Raw genomic sequence first — 17,382 nt, 5'->3', positions numbered from 1 at the left:
CGAGGGTGAGTTGGAAAGAAATTTTATACTCATATTTGGAAGAAAACCAAGGTTAAGTTAAGCCATTTTGAGTGAACATCAGTGATTAAAGAGGAGAATCCCAAAAATGCCACTGGAATACTTCTTTCTATATATCCTGCTATGTTCTTTTTAATTATACTAATTAGCCACATTGTTTATCTTTTTAGATAATTTTTAAAGGATAACTAAATAGAAAGAGATTGTAATCATGCTCCCTCAATCAAACACACCTAGAGCAGCCTTTCTCAGCCCTTCTCAGGTGTGCCGCCCCGTCCCCCATCACCTGGGAACTTGGTAGGAGTGCAGATTCTTGAGCCCACCTCCCCATGAACACTGCATCAGAACTCTGGTGTGGGACCAGGAAATCTGGGTTGTAACAAGCCCTCCAGGGATCCTGATGCCTGTTCAAGTTTGAGACCCACAGGCCTGCGTCCCAAGCCACTTGTCCACACCATGGCATCAATGGCCACCTGCCGGATGCTTATCTGAATTGCTAAGGGCTCAAGAGGACACAGGAACTTCACACCTCATCTTACAAACCCAAACTTCAACAATGAAAAAAAAAAAAAGCTACAGAGCCTCACCTTTTCCTTCTCTTTTGCAAGCTACCTTTTTTAGGTCTTTTTTCTCGTCTGAGCATGATAAGGATTTTTCGAGCTTAGGGATCTTTTTAAGAAGACTCAAGTTCTTTCTGACATTTTCCTTCTCTTCCAATCTCAGTCTCAGGGCTGCCACCCTGGACAGAATTTTCTTCTTTACTCCCTCAGCTAAATGTCCACTGCTCGAGGTCTCCTGCTGCTTCCTGACCTCCTCCGACGTGACCACTGCTCGATGGGTCCCTGGTAATTTGCCAGCCTGGGCAGCCACGCGGCTGGGCTTCTTCACCCCCGGCTTCTCCTCCCTGCCCAAGTGGAAGCCCTTCTGCCACAGGTCCTGCAGGAACTCAGAGGAGTTCTCTGACTCACATTCTCCAGAAATGAAAGCCAAAGTCATCTGGGGGGAGCCAGATGAGCCTGAGGGTTTGGTTTCCCCAGTTTGAGGCTCTTCTGTTTTCAGTTCCTCAATCTGAGAGCTGAGTGAAGAGTGAAAGATGGTTCCTTCAGGAGGTGAAGCGCAAGGTGACAGCGTAAGATCACTGGAGAAGGGCACACATTTCCCACACTCGTTCTCCATAGTTCCCCTTTCCTTTGAGTCAGAAAATATGTACTGATGGTTTCTGGGTTCAAAAACATCATTTTCAGGTCCATCATAAACTGTGGAGTTGTGAGCATCAACCCCAACAGGTGCATGTGTTATTGAAAGACAACCAGAAAGAGGTGAAGTGGGGGAAATAAATTTGGCTGTGTCCTTTTGACCTTGTTCTGCCTCCCCTGAGATTCTGCCCCTGCCCTCTTGCACTTGGCTTATCCTGCATGTACTTGGAATTCTTTGCCCACCTTCTTCCGCTGGCCACCTGGCAGGTTGGTCTTGCACCCCTGCCTGGTTATATTGACTTCCTTCAACCTCTTCTCTCTCCCTGTCTACTTGGTCTTGGTTGATTCTGGTTTTGCTTGGAATGGTTTCCCCACTGTCCTGGGGACATGGAACTTGCAGAATGGCAGGACAGATGTCCACTCCCTGACCCAAGTTTCCATCAGCTGATGTATTCCCCTCTCTGATGGCCCCTAGTGTGGATTCAGAAGGTTCCGGTTGCTCAGCCCTGGGGCGCTCCACCACGCCTGCCTCACCATCAAGAGGATCTACAGAGGACTCTAGGATGTTAAGGGAGGTCAGAAACTGTTTGAAGAAGACAGTGGGGGCCACCTGGAGCTGGGTTTCCTCCTGGTTAACGTTTTCCTTCCTGCCAGATTCTGAGGCCTCTGATAGTGAATCTGCAAGATGTAATTCCTTTTCATCAACAGGGTCCACAGACGACTCCAGTAGTCTAGATTGGCTCAAGCCCTGGGAAGGAGGAGTGTTCCCATGTGCCCTGCTAACTGGTGCTTCACCTTCACAGGTTTCCTTGTTGTTGGCCAGAGCTGGACCTGTCTCAGCCTGAGGACCATGAGCCCATGCTGCTGTTTCCAGCAGGTCTGCCTCAGACACAGCAGCATCAGGTAGAGCCCAGGCCTTGTCGGGGGCTATGGAACCAGCTTCTCCCTCCCTATACTCAGGGTCTGTCCCTTGTCTTGGTGGCCAAATTTCAGAAACAGAAGCCTCTAGGGTTATAATCTTCAACTTGGCTCCTGCTTCCCAACTCCCTAGTCCAGAATGCTCCTGGGGTGTTTCAGAGACAGATGGAACACCGCTCAGAGGCTGACTATCTTCTTCCGCAGCCGCTTCTGCCATCATGAAGACACTGGTCTCTGGGCCTGAGCTGCACCTTCTTTCTGCCCTAGACTTTGCTGGAGAGGCCTCCAAGAGCACCTTGCTGGCTTCCTCTTGTGCAGCCAATGCCAGGGGCAAACTTTCTTGGAAATCATCTACAGAAAGAGAACCCTGGCAGAATGAGCTGTCCAGTTGGATTCTCTGCTTTGTTTCACTTCCTTTTTCTTGGAAATCCTGTTCAAGGCTCCTGATGTCTGCTCTGTCTGTGGACTGACTCACATCTCTAGACTGATTATCGATCTGAAGAGGGGAAATGTTACAGAAACCCTCTCCCTCAAGAGGTGGGGGAATATGACCAGGATCTTCCAGAACACTGAGGGCCAGGCAAGGTGAATCTTTGTTAGATTCAGTTGTGCAACCACCAAAAATATGACCCAACTGTACGTTGGAAGGTAATAGAACAACATTTTTGTCCGCTGCCTCAGGTGAGCTGTCCTTGGCACCATCTGCAAGGCTGTTCTCAGAAACTGAAGCAACTTGGCACTTGGCTGGGTGGACTTTGGTGGCAACCGCACTCATTGATTTGTCCTCAGTCTCCCTGGGCACCTGAAGACCCTCGACTTGAGCAGTCAGTGCTGCTGGCTTCTCCTGCCAAAGCTTCAAGATTGAGCCATGATTGGCTGGTGAGCCGGTGGTGACTTGGACACTGGGACTCTGGTCACCTCCTTCCTTAAAGTTCAGGAAAGGGTTATCCTCAGAGGAAGGAAGATGTGTCTCCCCACGCCCTCCCAAGCTGAGTGGGATTGGGCTCTCCTGGCCATCTTGTGCTGTGGAGGGCAAGATGCAGGAGGAATTCTCTACCTCAGTCTGATGTCCCCCTGCATTGGCCTCCTGTGACATGTTCCAGATGAGAGGACTAATGAAAAGAGGGGACACAGCTGTGTTTTTGTCCTTGCTGTTTGCACACGTAGACTGTGAAGGCTCAGAACCTCGTGTTTGTAAAAGAACTGCCAGTGTCTTGTCATCAGAAGGACATAAATCACATACTTTGCTTTGACCTTCTGTGAGCTCATAGTCCATGCAGCAGATTTCTTGAGGCAAATATTTATCAGCTGGTGCCCCAACAGGAGAATCCATGGTATCACAATACATTCCTTGGTCACTGACTCCAAAACACTCTGTCACACATGCTGCTTTTCTGCTCCTTGAGCCCTTGCACACGTTCTCCAAGGGGAGGCTGGTGTCTGCAGAGCCAGGGGAAGCAGCAGAGAGAGGCTCCGGCACCTCGGGCTCCTTGCAGTCAGCACCAGCATCCCAGGGGAGATGTGTTGAGGGCCCAGCCAGGGACATCTTTCCAGCATTGGCTTCTTGGGTGTTCTGTTCATGTTCTCCATCTGCCCCAGAACCACCAGGTGGGTGGCCTTCTCTGCCAGGTTCTTCCTCCTGCTGTGGGCCTTCAGCATGACCCCCTTCCTCTAGGTATTGGGTCCAAGATGCATTTTTCTTGTGGATCCCCCATAAGTTGGAGAAGGAATCCATTGTGGTCCCGGTGAATGGAGACTCCTTCCCAGCAAATTCTGGGAATGCTGGCTTCTGGCTGAGAGAACTTCTCTCCCTGGCTGTTTCCTGAGTTTGCCCCTGGGAAGATGAAAAGTGGTATTAATAGAATTGTTCCTGGGAGAGGCCTCAGCAGGACATAACAGCAGTCCTGAGTGTTAATCCTCAATGATTGTAATAATGGACAAGAAGAGCTGGAGTGACTGAAATCTGAACATGAATCCCCCAAATCACCCTAGCTGTTAGAGACTTCCTGGCAAAATACAAATCTAAGCAATTCTATGTTCCACAGGACCCTTGCCCAAATTTACCATCATAAGCAAAAAGCTACCTGACACTCATCATTTACTGAATAATTTTTCTCTTCCTCTCTCTGAGAAAAAGAGATGGAAATAAATTGAATGTTAATGATTTTGCTCTAATAAGTCACAACATGATCTATGTGCCGCTTTCTAGAAAGATGAATTTCACTTGACCATTACAAAGGAAATACACAGTACTTGTAAAGTAGCAATGAGCAATTTTTGTCCCCCAAATATGACAGTTTTCTAGTTAATAATGATACTAAAGAACAGAGACAGGCCTGTCCTTTGAGCCCACCTCTAATGAAGAAATGGAGTTATAATAGGCTATCAGCACCGCCAATCAGCTTTTGCCCCTGAAAAGGTTATAAAAATCCTGACATGCCTCCCAGACTTTAAAACAGAGGCCCTGTAGCCTTTGGTAAACCAGGGGATTCAGGACTGTCTAGTTTGTTGAGAAAAGGGAAGGGTTGAAAGGAGGGAAGGGAGGAAAAAGAGGAAGTGGGCAGAAGACAGAACTCTCCCAGTCTGAGGACTGAACTCATCTTGGTACCATCTGAATGTTGTAGATTTTGGATACCGTTCAAGGAAGCAGCAAACTCTGACTACATTCTTGTCTCTTGAAACATTCAGCCCATTGACTATTTCAAATTATGTCCAGTCATGGAGAAGGGAATTAATGCTAATTCTTGGCATTAAAGTGACTCCATCTTTGCCCCATCCACCCAGGTCTCCTGCTTTGAAGAGCCCCATGCAAATGTGCAGAGCATAGAGGACTAGCCTTAGAGAGGGAGAGGGCAAGAGTGGAGGTGCCCTCCCAGCCTCTGATAAGACAGAACTGAGAGGCTGTGTGTGCAGGGAGTCCCAGAGTGGAGGCTTATTTCCATAACTCCCACACGAGGGGTCTTCCTGCCTGGCCAGCAATCCCTGCACCTACCACCAACAGGAAGCACTCTCTCCCCATGCTGCTTGCTACCTGCCAGTCGGTCATCCTTCCTCTTCTCTTCTTAAGCTACACTGAGATTCACTTAACTCCAGATTTTGTTGGCATAAAATTGCTAATGGAACAAGAAGAAGTTCATTATGAACTCCACAAGGGTTCCGTTTTATGTAGCATTCGAGGCCTGTTTCACGGACTAGCACACAGTAGGTGCTTAATAAGTATTTGCTGAAAGAATGAATAAATGAACAAAGCATGTACCAGGTCACCCATCAAACCTCTATGTTGGAAAAGGTTTTAACTTTCATTTGCTCCTAACTTTGCGACAGCCCTATTTTAAAGGAGACTTCTAACCAGAAGCACCACTGGTTCAAATTCTGGTGTTTCTAAAAAGAAAAAATTGCATGTATTTTATTTCTAAATCCTTTTTTCTTCCTCACAATATTAACATGGAAAAGGAAAAACAAGAAAGATAATTTGGGGGACATAAGAAACAAGGCCTTTCTAAAGTATCAAAGAGCTTAATGACAAAATGACATATATATAGTACTTGCAAAGTAGCAATGAACAACCTTTGTCCTCAAAACGGTCCTCTCCATACCTGATCACCTATAACACATGGAGAGAGTGTTCTTTCCCTTTGCTATTTTGGTGTAGATTTTTATTTTAAGCAGCGAAGTGTGGGAAGCTTCCTAGGATTGAGATGAGTACAGAGACCACCCAGTCAAAAACCCTGCTGCTCTGCTCAGGCCTTTTCACTCTGCCTGAATCTGCCCCACCTATGTCAGTCCTTTATTTTAGGGTCTTGCTATCGTCACAGAATCATCAGTGCCAATAGATATTCATAGAGTCACTGCCAGGTAGAGAATTCTCTGCCAGGCACCAGGCAATTTTTTTTTTCCAAAGGGCTCTGTTTAAAAAACTACTTTCTGGGATTGTGCCTTTATTCTTACCTACTCGTTATCAGTGATTAGTATATTAACAGAGAAATAGGCTGATTCATAAAAGAGGCTAACATCCAGAGAGAAACACAGGGTGAGTAAGTTCTGATTAGGATAAATTTGGTGATGGCACTACAGTATCATAATATCAAATCTTGGTTGAGAAAAGTCATATTCCTCTTGTGGTATATTCACTCTTTCCTACTCTTGCTTTTAAGGTAAAATCCTACCTGAAAATACCCTAGTGAAGCCCCACAGGTCCAGACACAGGATGAGCCCTTGACAGTCTTAAATTCAGACTTTCGACAAACATCGAGTGTCTATAACACACCGGGCACTGTTCTAAGCCCTTGGGAGCATTGGTGAACTTGACAAAGATGGCTGGTCTTTGGGAGGTAGGTTCCACCAACAAACCATGGGATGAGTCCACAGTTGATGTGAAATCCTATAAATCTGACTTCAACCAATGAGATTTTTTTCCAAAGTGGAGCCTTTAGCAGCCCAGTTCCTACTCCCCGAGACTTACGGCAGCAGTTCTGAGAGCAGGCTCCTCACCTTATTCAGAAGCCAGCTCATAGAGAGAAACCTCAGGCTCACACCTTTCCAGTGAGTCAGACCTTTCTTACAGGAGTAGGCCTCTTAGTCAAATCATGACGGATAGACGTGCTCCAGCAAATGGCACTCCTGCTCAGCGACTCTCACCACAAAGTGAGCGGAGAGACCCAGTGAGACTCAGGAGGGCTTGTTACATAGGAAAATTGTTCTCACTTAGGTAGAAAGGAGTGTTGGGGGCTCTAGGGAAAGTCTACTGTCACGTGTGGTATATAGGACTGGCAACCTGGGTTTATAGTCCAGGTTAGTCCACTATGGCATGAAGGACCCCAGGTAATCTCATTAACCTCCCTGACCCTTTGTCTCCTCCTGTAAGGCTAACCACATGCACGTCAGCATCATCCTGTCAAGTGCCTGGTATATTGCCTGGTGCCCGGAAGGTACGCACTGACATTGGTTTCCTTGTCTCTGTGAAAAGGAAGTACAGCTAAGGCAAAGAGGAAATTGAGCAGCCCCTATGAGTACAACCCTGAGCTGTGGGCTTTAGGAGGAATTTCTCATTTGTTCTGAAAAATAAATCTGAAATAAAGATGCTGAATGCCTCTTTACTGAGAAGGTGAAGAGCCTGGCTCCAGACAGGAGGTAGAAATACAGTAGGTATGACAAGGGAAGTAAAATCTAAAGAAGTGGTAACCGTGATGGAAGAGCACTATAAAATATAAGGATACTCTCTGGTACCCTTCCATGGGAGAGAGTCACAGAGGACAGACTTGGATGGGTTGGAGAAAGTATGGTTAGGTCCTAGTTGGAGAAGGTATGGTTAGGTCCTAGTTGGAGAAGGTATGGTTAGGTCACCAGATAGCAGAGAAGTTCACTGGTTTATCCAGACAGAGTTTGTCTGGAGTTGCTGGGCCATCAACAGAGGACCCTTCCAAATGTAGGCAGGGACCAAGTGGTTCCATCCAGTGGCATGGCATTCAGTGGAATCTGAGCACCGAGGAGGAAGAGGCTGAGTCCTCAGACCATGTGTGATAGGGGTGGAATTTGTGGAGGGAACAAGAGTTCCATGTGGGCCAGCGCCTCTGGTGGCCGCATGTGGTCCACATGAGGGCCCGTGGAGGGAGTCCAGGTGTTGGTACAGGAAGGAGGCTGTCTGGGTGGGAGGGCCATGCCAGGCACTAACTTCCAAATAAAGAGGGGTGCAGAAAGGTTGTCACTAAGCTAAGGCTACGAGGTTATGAATGGACCACATTCTGGGCTTGGAGAATGGAGCAGACTCTAGGGATGACCACACATCCCTCTTATCAACATCAGTAATGCTGAAATGACAGGAATCCTCTTTCTCCTGCAATGTCCTTTCAGCACTTTAAAAGAGAAAAGGGGAGTTCTTTTATCATGGAACACATATTAAAGGATGGATATAGAGTTGAGAAGTGTTATTGGAAGTCACCAATGTTCAGGGATTGGAAATCTCCCTGGAGTCCCACAGGCAACAGCAGAGCCTCATCTACATCTGGCTGGCTACAAAGACATTTCCAACCCAGCTTCCCCTCTTCTTTCCTTTCCTCTTTTGTAATTTTGGGGATCAAACTCAAAGCCTTACACAAGCTAAGCAAGTGCTCTAACAATGAACTGCACCCCTAACCCCAAACCCAGCTTTTCTAATCAGAGAAGTTAGAACAATCCCCAACCCACCAAAGGCTGGGAATCCCCTGAACATATGTCCAGAAATTATGAGCTCCAAGGTACTTTGGGTATAAGATTCCAATGCTCCTCCCTGCATATAACATCATCATCAGTTGATTTGTCTGCTGCCTCAAATTTCTAAGGGCAGGGACACTTGTTATTCATTTCAAAGTGTCCAAACTTAGTACATAGAAGGGAATCAAATCACTTAGTGAATAAACTGAGGAATGAATACAAGGGGAGGAAATGGTAAACTGTTTTCTGTTGCTATAATGAAATATCTGAGACCAGATAATTTATAAAGATAGAAGTTTATTTGGTGCATGGTTCTGGAGTATAGGACGTCCAAGAGCATGATTCCATCATCTGCTTGGCATCTGGTGATAGCCTTCTTGCTGCATCATGACATAGCAGAGTGCATCACATGTCGAGATGTGATGACACAGGTCTGTCTTCCTCCTTTTATAAAGCCATTGATGCTATCAGGGGACCCCAACCTCATGACCTCACATTAGCCTAATTACCTCCCAATGGGTCACGCCTACCACCAGATGTCACTAACAAATGAATCTGGGGATTATGTTTGCACCACATGAAATTTGGGAAGAAACATTCAAAACCGTAACGGATGCAGATATTATAGGTGCCTTGTCTAACACCTCCTTTTTCCTTTACTTAAAGTGCAATCAATGCCTGATACTTCAACTGGCTTATTCCAGCCCTGGGGAACAAGCACAAGAAGGAAAAGCTGACATACTTCCTGGCAGGGCAGAGAGAAGGAAGTTGGGGTTTCGTGGGCACCATTAGGTGCCGGATTAACACAAGCTCTCCTAGCCCAGACTCCTTGCGATCAGCGAAGGCCCTGTGCTTTAGTCCACTGTGATTTAGTCATTTTGTTAACACATCTAATATCCTCCTAATGGAGAAAACAAACTATATCGCTGAGGGTTGAAGAAGGTGGCATGCGAGATTCATCCTGGAGCCTCCCGAGGGACTGGGCAGCCCTTGATAGGAATTAGGTGGAAGGACAGTGTCATAACGGGCAAGGGGTGTGGCTCCTGGGAAGGGAGCTCTGGGGCCTGGTGAAGGTGCCAAGGGATCAAAAGGGCCTGAGGCAAGGTGAACTTGAAGTAGAGTCAGGGCGGGGGAACCAGGAAATATGAGAAGATGGATCACCAAAGGACAGGGCCTTGGTCCTAAAGGCCAAATACAACCACCCAGGGCCAGGGCAGTGGAGCCAATCGGAGCTTAGCGTCAGCTGGGCAGTGCCTCCTATGCCAACCTGCCCTTCTATGGGATATGTTTTTCCTCCAACTCCCTTTTCTTAGTGCTCTTTTCCTGGACAAGGTCCAAAAAGCAGTATTTTTCACCTCTGTCTACACATCACCAATTTCCTCCTGTGGTTCCAGGAATCCTTAAATGAGCACTTCCCCTGTCCCCCGTCATCCTGGGCTGCTGTGGCCTCGCCCACAGATAACCTTTCCTAAGTATCTGCTGAGCCCTCATGGCTGAGCGTCACTTGGTCATCCGTCATTCGATAGATCAAATCCATACCACCTGGGGCTGTGAAACCAAAAATAGACAGCCAGGTCCCCAGCCAAAGAGAGCTTAAAGGCAAACTAGAATATTTCAAGAACTTGAGTTTATTTTTAGAAGTTGCCTGATTGCCCAGAAAGAAACCTCACTTAAAGACTTTGTTAAAATAACACATCATGAAGTGGAGCGCTGCGTCTGGTTTGATAGTCATCTAAAGTCCCCAGTGGTCACACTGGCTTCCAGCACTCCTGCCATTTGAACAGCATGTCTTCATTCCATTCTGTTCAGGGAGATAAGAAATCTCCCATCAACTGGTTGTTACAATCCTGTCTTGAATTCCAGGGAAAGTCTTAGGGTTTGGGAAATACCATTAGATGTGTTGGGCAAGGACACGTTTCCGGAATTCCAACCTCCCGAGGGCTAAGGGGCTCTGCGTGTGCAGTGGGTCACCTGTAATGTGGTTCGAGTGGAAGGGCCCCAGCATTCTTCTAAGCCAGGAGCTTCCTGTGTTCACTGTGCATCTCGCATTAGCAGGAGCTAACGTTTTGACTGCTCAGCCATATGAAGCCCTCAACACCTGGTGGGCCCTGTGAATCGTTGGAGAGTCATATACCACCGATTCCAACACAGGAGATGCCCAGTTAGTGGCAAACTCTCAAGCAAAGTGGATCAGAAAAGTCGTGCCCTCCCTTTCCTGCATGCATCTGGGTTTTCCTGCATTGGGAGATGAAAGAGAGAGTTCTTATTTCCATAAAGTAAAACCGGGAGACTTGCAAACAGAGGAAAACCTTGGCCTTTCTGTAGATTCTAAGGTGGCTTTTGTTGTTGTTGTGGCTTTGTTTTATTTGGTGTTACTCCATCTTGAGAACAGGACTTGTATGCCAAGGTGAAAGTGGACCAAGGTGATGGAAAAAGGAGTGAGACTCGGAAAACCTGGGTTTGGTCTTGGATCTGCTGCTATGCGGAAAGTGACTTTGGAGAAGTCATGAGATCTCTGAGTATATTTCCTCCACAGTAAATTAAGAGGGTTGGAGGGGGCCTCTTGGCCCTCCACAGCTTTACTGTTCCATGACCTGCTGTCATGTAAACAATACAAACATTGAAATGGGGTTTAAGCCTCGCCCTTCATTTGGAACCAGATTTTCCTTTGACTGCAAAGGTTTCTAGATCTAATCTCGTCTAGTAACTGTGAGAGTAGTTCAGGGAAAGAATATATAGCAAGCTGTGTCTGATCCAAGATAGAGCCACTGAGGGCCCCAGGGAGAGACCCTGGGCTGGAGAAGGGAGTTGCCACATGGGTGGGGGAAGGGCCTTCCTCTGGATTCGTGATCCTTCACCTGCCTGGTCTCTTTGCTTCTCCCTGCCATACACATTAGGAGCCTCATGCCTGGTAGTAAGTGCTGTGGGCATGTGGATCCTGAAAGAGATCCTGCAGCACTCCAGGGGTTCACAGACCTGGTCTGGGTCAATGGAAACCATCATAGCCACAGAATGGAAGACCAGTGGCCATGGAACCCCAACTTTGCTAACCCTTTGTGAGGTGCAGATCACTTTGAAGAGCTGAGGGAAAGTATGGTTTCTTCTCAGAAGTTCTCCTTTTACACACAGTATGTTGCATATAGTTTCAGGGGACTTCAGACCCCCGTAGGCCCATAGATCCTCTCCTCGGGGCCCATTGAGCCTCAGAATAAACCCTGCTGTCAACTGCAGACATGGAGGGAGCATGAGAGGGATTGTTTACTTCCCACAGACTGAAACCTCACTGCAGATTTCAGTCTGGATAATAAGGGGAAAAATTAAATCTTACTCAGGTTCTAGGAGAATGTTACCAAATCAATATCTCTCTTTACAGTTTCTAGATTTGTGAGCAAAATCAAAACCAAAGTAGTAGCAATTACTGTACCACACTGACAATAATATCTTGTACAAAGCAAGTTCTTGTAAACTTTAGAAACAGGAAATATTTGTCACGGTTACTACACGAGTGCTTTGCCTATTCAGTGTGGGCTTCAAAGCATACAGTAATGGTGGCATTCCGTACTTGGAAAATCTGAATGTAAACATAAATACCAGGGAGATTGCCAGCCACAGATGTTCATTACCAAAGGATGAGGAGAGCACACAGTTTTGGGGGCCTGATATATCCTACAGATCTCCTACAGAAGGTCTAGAGGAAAGCTATGGGTTTGATGTTTTTATCAACAGGAAATATCCCTTTGGACAGTAGGCTACAGAAGGGCAGGGGACCCAGCAGGCAGTAATGTTACCTGATTGAATTCAGAGGCAGCTTCCTGCAACAGGAGACAAAATTCCCTGCCTTTTGACAACCACGAGAGGAAGGACAGGCTAGTCTTGTTCAACTTGATGCCAAACACATAGTAGGCACTTCAAAATTTTGTCAAGTTAAGTGAGTATCCATCCAAACTGATGATGGTCCAATGTTCCCCCCAAAACAGATGTAGGAAGGCTTGGCCTCTTTAGGCAGGGTCTTCTCTTGCTCTTTCTCTCTGTTGAGACATTGTTTTTCTACCTGGATAGAATGTCCCCAGGGTCCTGTGCTTTGGTTAATATATCATTTCTTGGGCTGGGGATGTGGCTCAAGCGGTAGCGTGCTCGCCTGGCATGCGTGCGGCCCGGGTGCGATCCTCAGCACCACATACAAACAAAGATGTTGTGTCCGCCGATAACTAAAAAATAAATATTAAAAAAATTCTCTCGCTCTGTCTGTCTCTCTTTCTCTAAAGATATATATATATAATTTCTACAGAACTAACGCTCTTTTTCACAGATAGCTTGGTGTCTGGTTGTCCTGGTTTTTGTAGGTCTAAGCCAAAATCTTGAGTACAGAAGCATCTTTCTTAACTTCTGAAGTCCCATGAACAATTGAGGTTTCAATATATCCAACCTATTCCACCCTGAGGACATTAGCACAACTGCACCAACGCTCACAGGGCACTGGGCACCAAGGTGGCAGTGTCCTATTTACCTGGACACAGAGTTGTAAAACTACAATGTGCACCTGAAGGGTTCAGTTTAAGACACCTTTAATTCTTTCAAGACGAATCATGAGATATGGAGATAACCACGGAGGAGATGAAACTAAAAACTCAGGCATCCCTTTGGAGAGATCCATCAAAAGGAAATTTCCCCTTGAAAATGCAAACAAAAGTGATTCACAAAGAAGTTTCTGGGAAGCTAATGTTGGTGGGGAAATGCTTTGAAAAGAGGAGGAAAAAAATGTCTGGGATTCAGTTTGGCAGCTCAAGCTTGGAAGGACAGAAGGTACTGAGTTGATATTTGCACCTGGTGCCTTGAACACGCACGCACACACATTATTTCTCAGAAGTGTGTATAAATGCAATTCCTTTATTTTGTCTCTGGAATTGATTTTTTTCTCCTTCATGCCTCACCAGTCCATCACATGTGGAGATTTTGGGGATGAGCAGAGAATAACCCAATTTTCTCTCTGATTAAACTGCTTTTGATCCAATCCTTGGGGATCCTTAGGGAATACTTCATGCTTATAGTTCCTCTTCTCTTGTTCTGCTCTCCTGGAAACTGATGTCTGAGCCGCCCCACATGGGTAAGCCAAGGAGTGGCAGGCTCCTATGTCCTAAAACAAACTCCTGAATCATGGCTCCCTTTAGCTTGCTCTAATACCATTTACTGTCGGGTAAATGAAGTCAGGACCCAAGTACCCCTCTGGCTCTGACTCTGTCCATCAGCTCCCTCCTCTCCGCACATCTCTGAGGGGGCAGAGACAGCCCACTTGCCCACACTTTTTCACGCTTCTTTTATGATCATGCAGAGGTAAGATTCTCGGAATGAAGAAAAAGAAAGAAATCTAGAAAACTTTCCTCTCAACAAAGTCCAATTTTAAATACCATTGCCTTCTCCTAAGCCAATTTATACTCCAATAATGACATATGGAGTGGGGAGAAAAGCCACCAAATGCCAAACAAGTAACATGTTTCTGTTATATNAAAAAAAAAAAAAAAAAAAAAAAAAAAACTCTTTTCATCTGTTTTCTTTTCAGTATAACTCCAGCATCATCTCCCTCCCTATACCATCCCTATCACTACGTCCACCTCACCCCTGAATTTATCTCAGTGTCTAGAGATGCTTTGAAAGAGGACCCTGGAAGCAGAAATGAATTTTTTTTTCTGATAATTCCCTCTGTATTGTCAACTGTTGATGTTCTCTCAGACTTCACTCAGTAACTAATAACTGCAAATGTGGGTTGACTTAAAATGTCACACATTTATCCTCAGTTTGGAGGCTAGTAGTCTAAAATGAAGGTGTCCCCAAGGCCTTGCTCCCTCTGGAGGTGCTAGGGGAGGATCTTCCCTTGCCCCTTCCAGCTTCCGGTAGCTCCTGGCAATGTTGGCTACTCCTTGACCTGTAGATGTCTCACTCCAAACTCTGTCCCCATCTTCATGTGGCCATTTCCCTTCCACATGTGTCTTTGTGGGTCCCCTCTTTTTTTTTATAAGGACACCACTCACTGGCTTTAGCCACACTAGTTTATCATAACCTCATCTTGACTAATTGTAGCCTGAGACTTTATTATTAAATGAGATCACATTTTAAGGTTCTAGGAGGACATCAATTTTGAGGGGTCACTCTTTAGCCCTACCTCTCTTTTCCTAGCCTTCCTACCATACCCTGACCACACACCCCCCACCACCATTCTCCATTTTGGCAGCCACACTCTGTAGTGAAGATTTCTTACTTGATTGGGTGGTATGGAATTGAGAATAGAAAGGTCTAGAATGATATTCTAACAACAAAGCAATTACAGGGAGCCTGGCTCTCCTCTGGAGGTTAGGTCTGCTTGTATGTAAGCAAAGCCTGTCCTGAGAATAGAATTCAGACGAGCAAGAGTCTACCTCTTGTCACCATCCTGTCACTAACACAGCCCTCCAGACACTATAATCAGTGCTAGCCACTTCAGAGTGTTTTTATGAAGACCAATCCCTGCCTGAGCTGGATGGTCCCCATCTGCTTTGGAGAGGCAATGAATGGGGAGTTGCTTATGCTTGTTGTCAGATTTAGACCCGGATCCAGAACTCTAAAGGATGAAGGGGTAAATGGTTCTTGCAATGGTTATTCTCCCACTCAACCCCATCAGTTTAATGGTAAATGTGAAAGCACTTGTTTTCAAACCATCGGGTTTTTTTAAAAAAAAAATGTCCCAAATCTCAAGGCAGTATCAAAATACCTGTGCTGACTCAGAAAGATAATTTTTCAAGCATCAGCAAAAAAGGGAACTTACAGAATTTGCAAGTTTACCTCCTGCCCCACCTCTCACCCCTTCTCCAGGTCAGCAAGTGCGTTGGTGGCAGTAAATTAGAGGAGGTGGGGGAATATGGCTTTTCATGTTTCTGTCTTACCCCTTAAACTAGATTTAGTTCAACAAATATTGATAGGCACTGTGTTTGTTCTGGGCCTTCAAAGATGAACCAGACCCAGCATCTGTTTCCAGGTACCGCACAGAGTAACACCCCAGCTGGGTAAACAAATGGACTCTATTACACAGTAAAGTTTGGCATAGAAATAGAAATACCATGACAATGGAGAAATCATTCTAATTTGGGGAGAAGAGAAGGGGTAAGTATGCCCCCCCCCAAAATGCTGTCTATACATTTCCATTTATCAATTACTCCATTCCTTTATTCTACAGGTACTTGTTGAAAGCCCACTATGTTCCAGATCTTGTCCTAGCTTCTGGGGAAAGAACATTACCAGCCAAAGGCTCTGTCTTCTTGGAACTTACATTCTGTACAGGGAAGTGGTCAAGACTTAGGGTCAGCAGATGTTCTCTGAGGAGAGAAAGTTATGAGTGGTCTAGAAGGGAAGCTATCACAATGATGAAGACTGGGCTACGGTGGTAGCTCAAGAAATGAAGAGTAGGTTGAAGTGTGTCCTCTAAAAAGACCTGTCAAGTCACAACCCCTGGTACCTGTGAATGTGTGAATGTGACCTTATTTGGAAAGGCGGTTTTACAGGTACAATCCAGTTAGGATGAGGTCATCCTAGATGAGACTGGGCCCTGATTCAATGACTAATATCTTTGTAAGAAGAGGGAAATATGAACCCAGAGGCACAGAGGGGAGAAGGCCATGGGATGTTGGTGGCAGAGATTGGAGCGATGCAACTACTAGCCAGGGCACGTCAAGAAATACCAGCAACCCACAGAAGCTAAGAGCATGGAATGGTTTCTCCTTCAGAGCTTTCAGAGAAACAATCCCTGCCCACAATTTGATTCCAATAAATTTCTTTTGTTTGAAGTCCCCCAGTTTATGGTAATGTTATGGCAACCACCGGAACCTAATATAGAGGGGAGATTTCTAATTCAAAAGGTCTCATAGAATTAGGATGACAGGATTTGGCAACTGGTCAGACCCAGGAAGACTAGGAGTGCATCAGGGAGTCCCCTTAGAGTCCCCTCAGAGGTTTACAGTAAACATCTCTTTGATGGACTGGGACTGCTTACCACAGTATTTGATGCACAAAGTAAGTAGTAAGGTGTATAGTAAACATATTAGCTCAGTGGTCATCTCTGGAGCCGTTTGGGAACCCCTGTACAACTTAGTCATTTGTATCAAAGTTCCAGGATCAGGGGAAGGGGAAGGCATTTGCCAGTGCTGCTGGGAGGTACCAAGTAAATTCAGAACCTAACAGTAGAAAATATGCTCTCCCAAGTCTCAGCTTGCAGGGGCCTGGGGAAGGCATTAGACACCCCATTGCTGTTCAGAGTTCATTTTATACTCTGTCACCTCAGGCCATATTCTGAACTTTGCTCCTCCTGCCATGATCCCCGGGATAGTGACATCTCTCAGTGGGCAATGACCACTGGACAGGCAATGCTTTCTCTCCAGCAGCCTGCTGTGTCTCCCTAGCCTCTGCTTCTCTTGAGGATCCTGCCTGAGATTGCCAGGATGAGTGTCTCTGCAGCCTCAACTGGTCCTTTGGATGAGTCACAGATCTGCAGGCTTTTCTGAGCTCCCTCTTCTCAGAGGCTCAGAGACTTGAAGGATGTGGCCACACTGACTTGCTGGAACAAGCTCAGCCTGCATGTGGCAGAGTCCGCTGGTGCAGTCTTATTATGTGACACACCAAGAGGATGGGAACTTAAAGCATCACAGAAAACCAGAGGTCCAAGGAGATCTGAAAAAAATCTAGGCAAGACGATGTCACAGGAGGAGCCACATGTCAGATGGGAGCCAGATGTCATCTTCCCTGTTCTTGTTCTCAGTTTCCCCCAGCCCTTGCCCCTCTAGATGAAGGTAACTGAGAGTAGAAATTGGTGCACCAGGGAGCAGCTGAGGGGTTGACTGCAGTTTGCTTAGGTTTGAGGCCACACCTGCTACTCTGAACCTTGACTTTCTCTAGGTTCAAATTTGCTCACGCCTTTGCAAGCCAATACCTGAGTTTTTGGGTCCTGTGAAAGATGGAGCTCAGAAACAATGATAAAGGCCAGGTTCAGATGTGGGATTACTATGTTCAGCAGCTCTGAACACTCTTGCTTTCCATAAAT

The 17,382-nt window shown here is 46.1% G+C and overlaps 1 protein-coding gene across 3 annotated transcripts in view; it reads right to left on the bottom strand.

Annotated features, from left to right (window-relative positions):
* Alpk2 (alpha kinase 2) overlaps positions 1–17,382 on the bottom strand; it is a 114,052-nt gene that overhangs the window by 37,952 nt on the left and 58,718 nt on the right. For all 3 annotated transcript variants that reach the window (XM_048806156.1, XM_048806155.1, XM_015482185.2), the window contains exon 6: positions 606–3,966. In XM_048806156.1, coding sequence (XP_048662113.1) covers positions 606–3,966 — 3,361 coding nt within the window. The remainder of the gene's footprint in view (positions 1–605; positions 3,967–17,382) is intronic.

This window comes from Marmota marmota, unplaced genomic scaffold (assembly GCF_001458135.2).
Source record: "Marmota marmota marmota unplaced genomic scaffold, marMar, whole genome shotgun sequence".
NCBI classification, from domain to species: Eukaryota; Metazoa; Chordata; class Mammalia; order Rodentia; family Sciuridae; genus Marmota; species Marmota marmota.
Note: the sequence above shows the minus strand (reverse complement) of the source record. Positions and strands in the feature narration are given on the sequence as shown.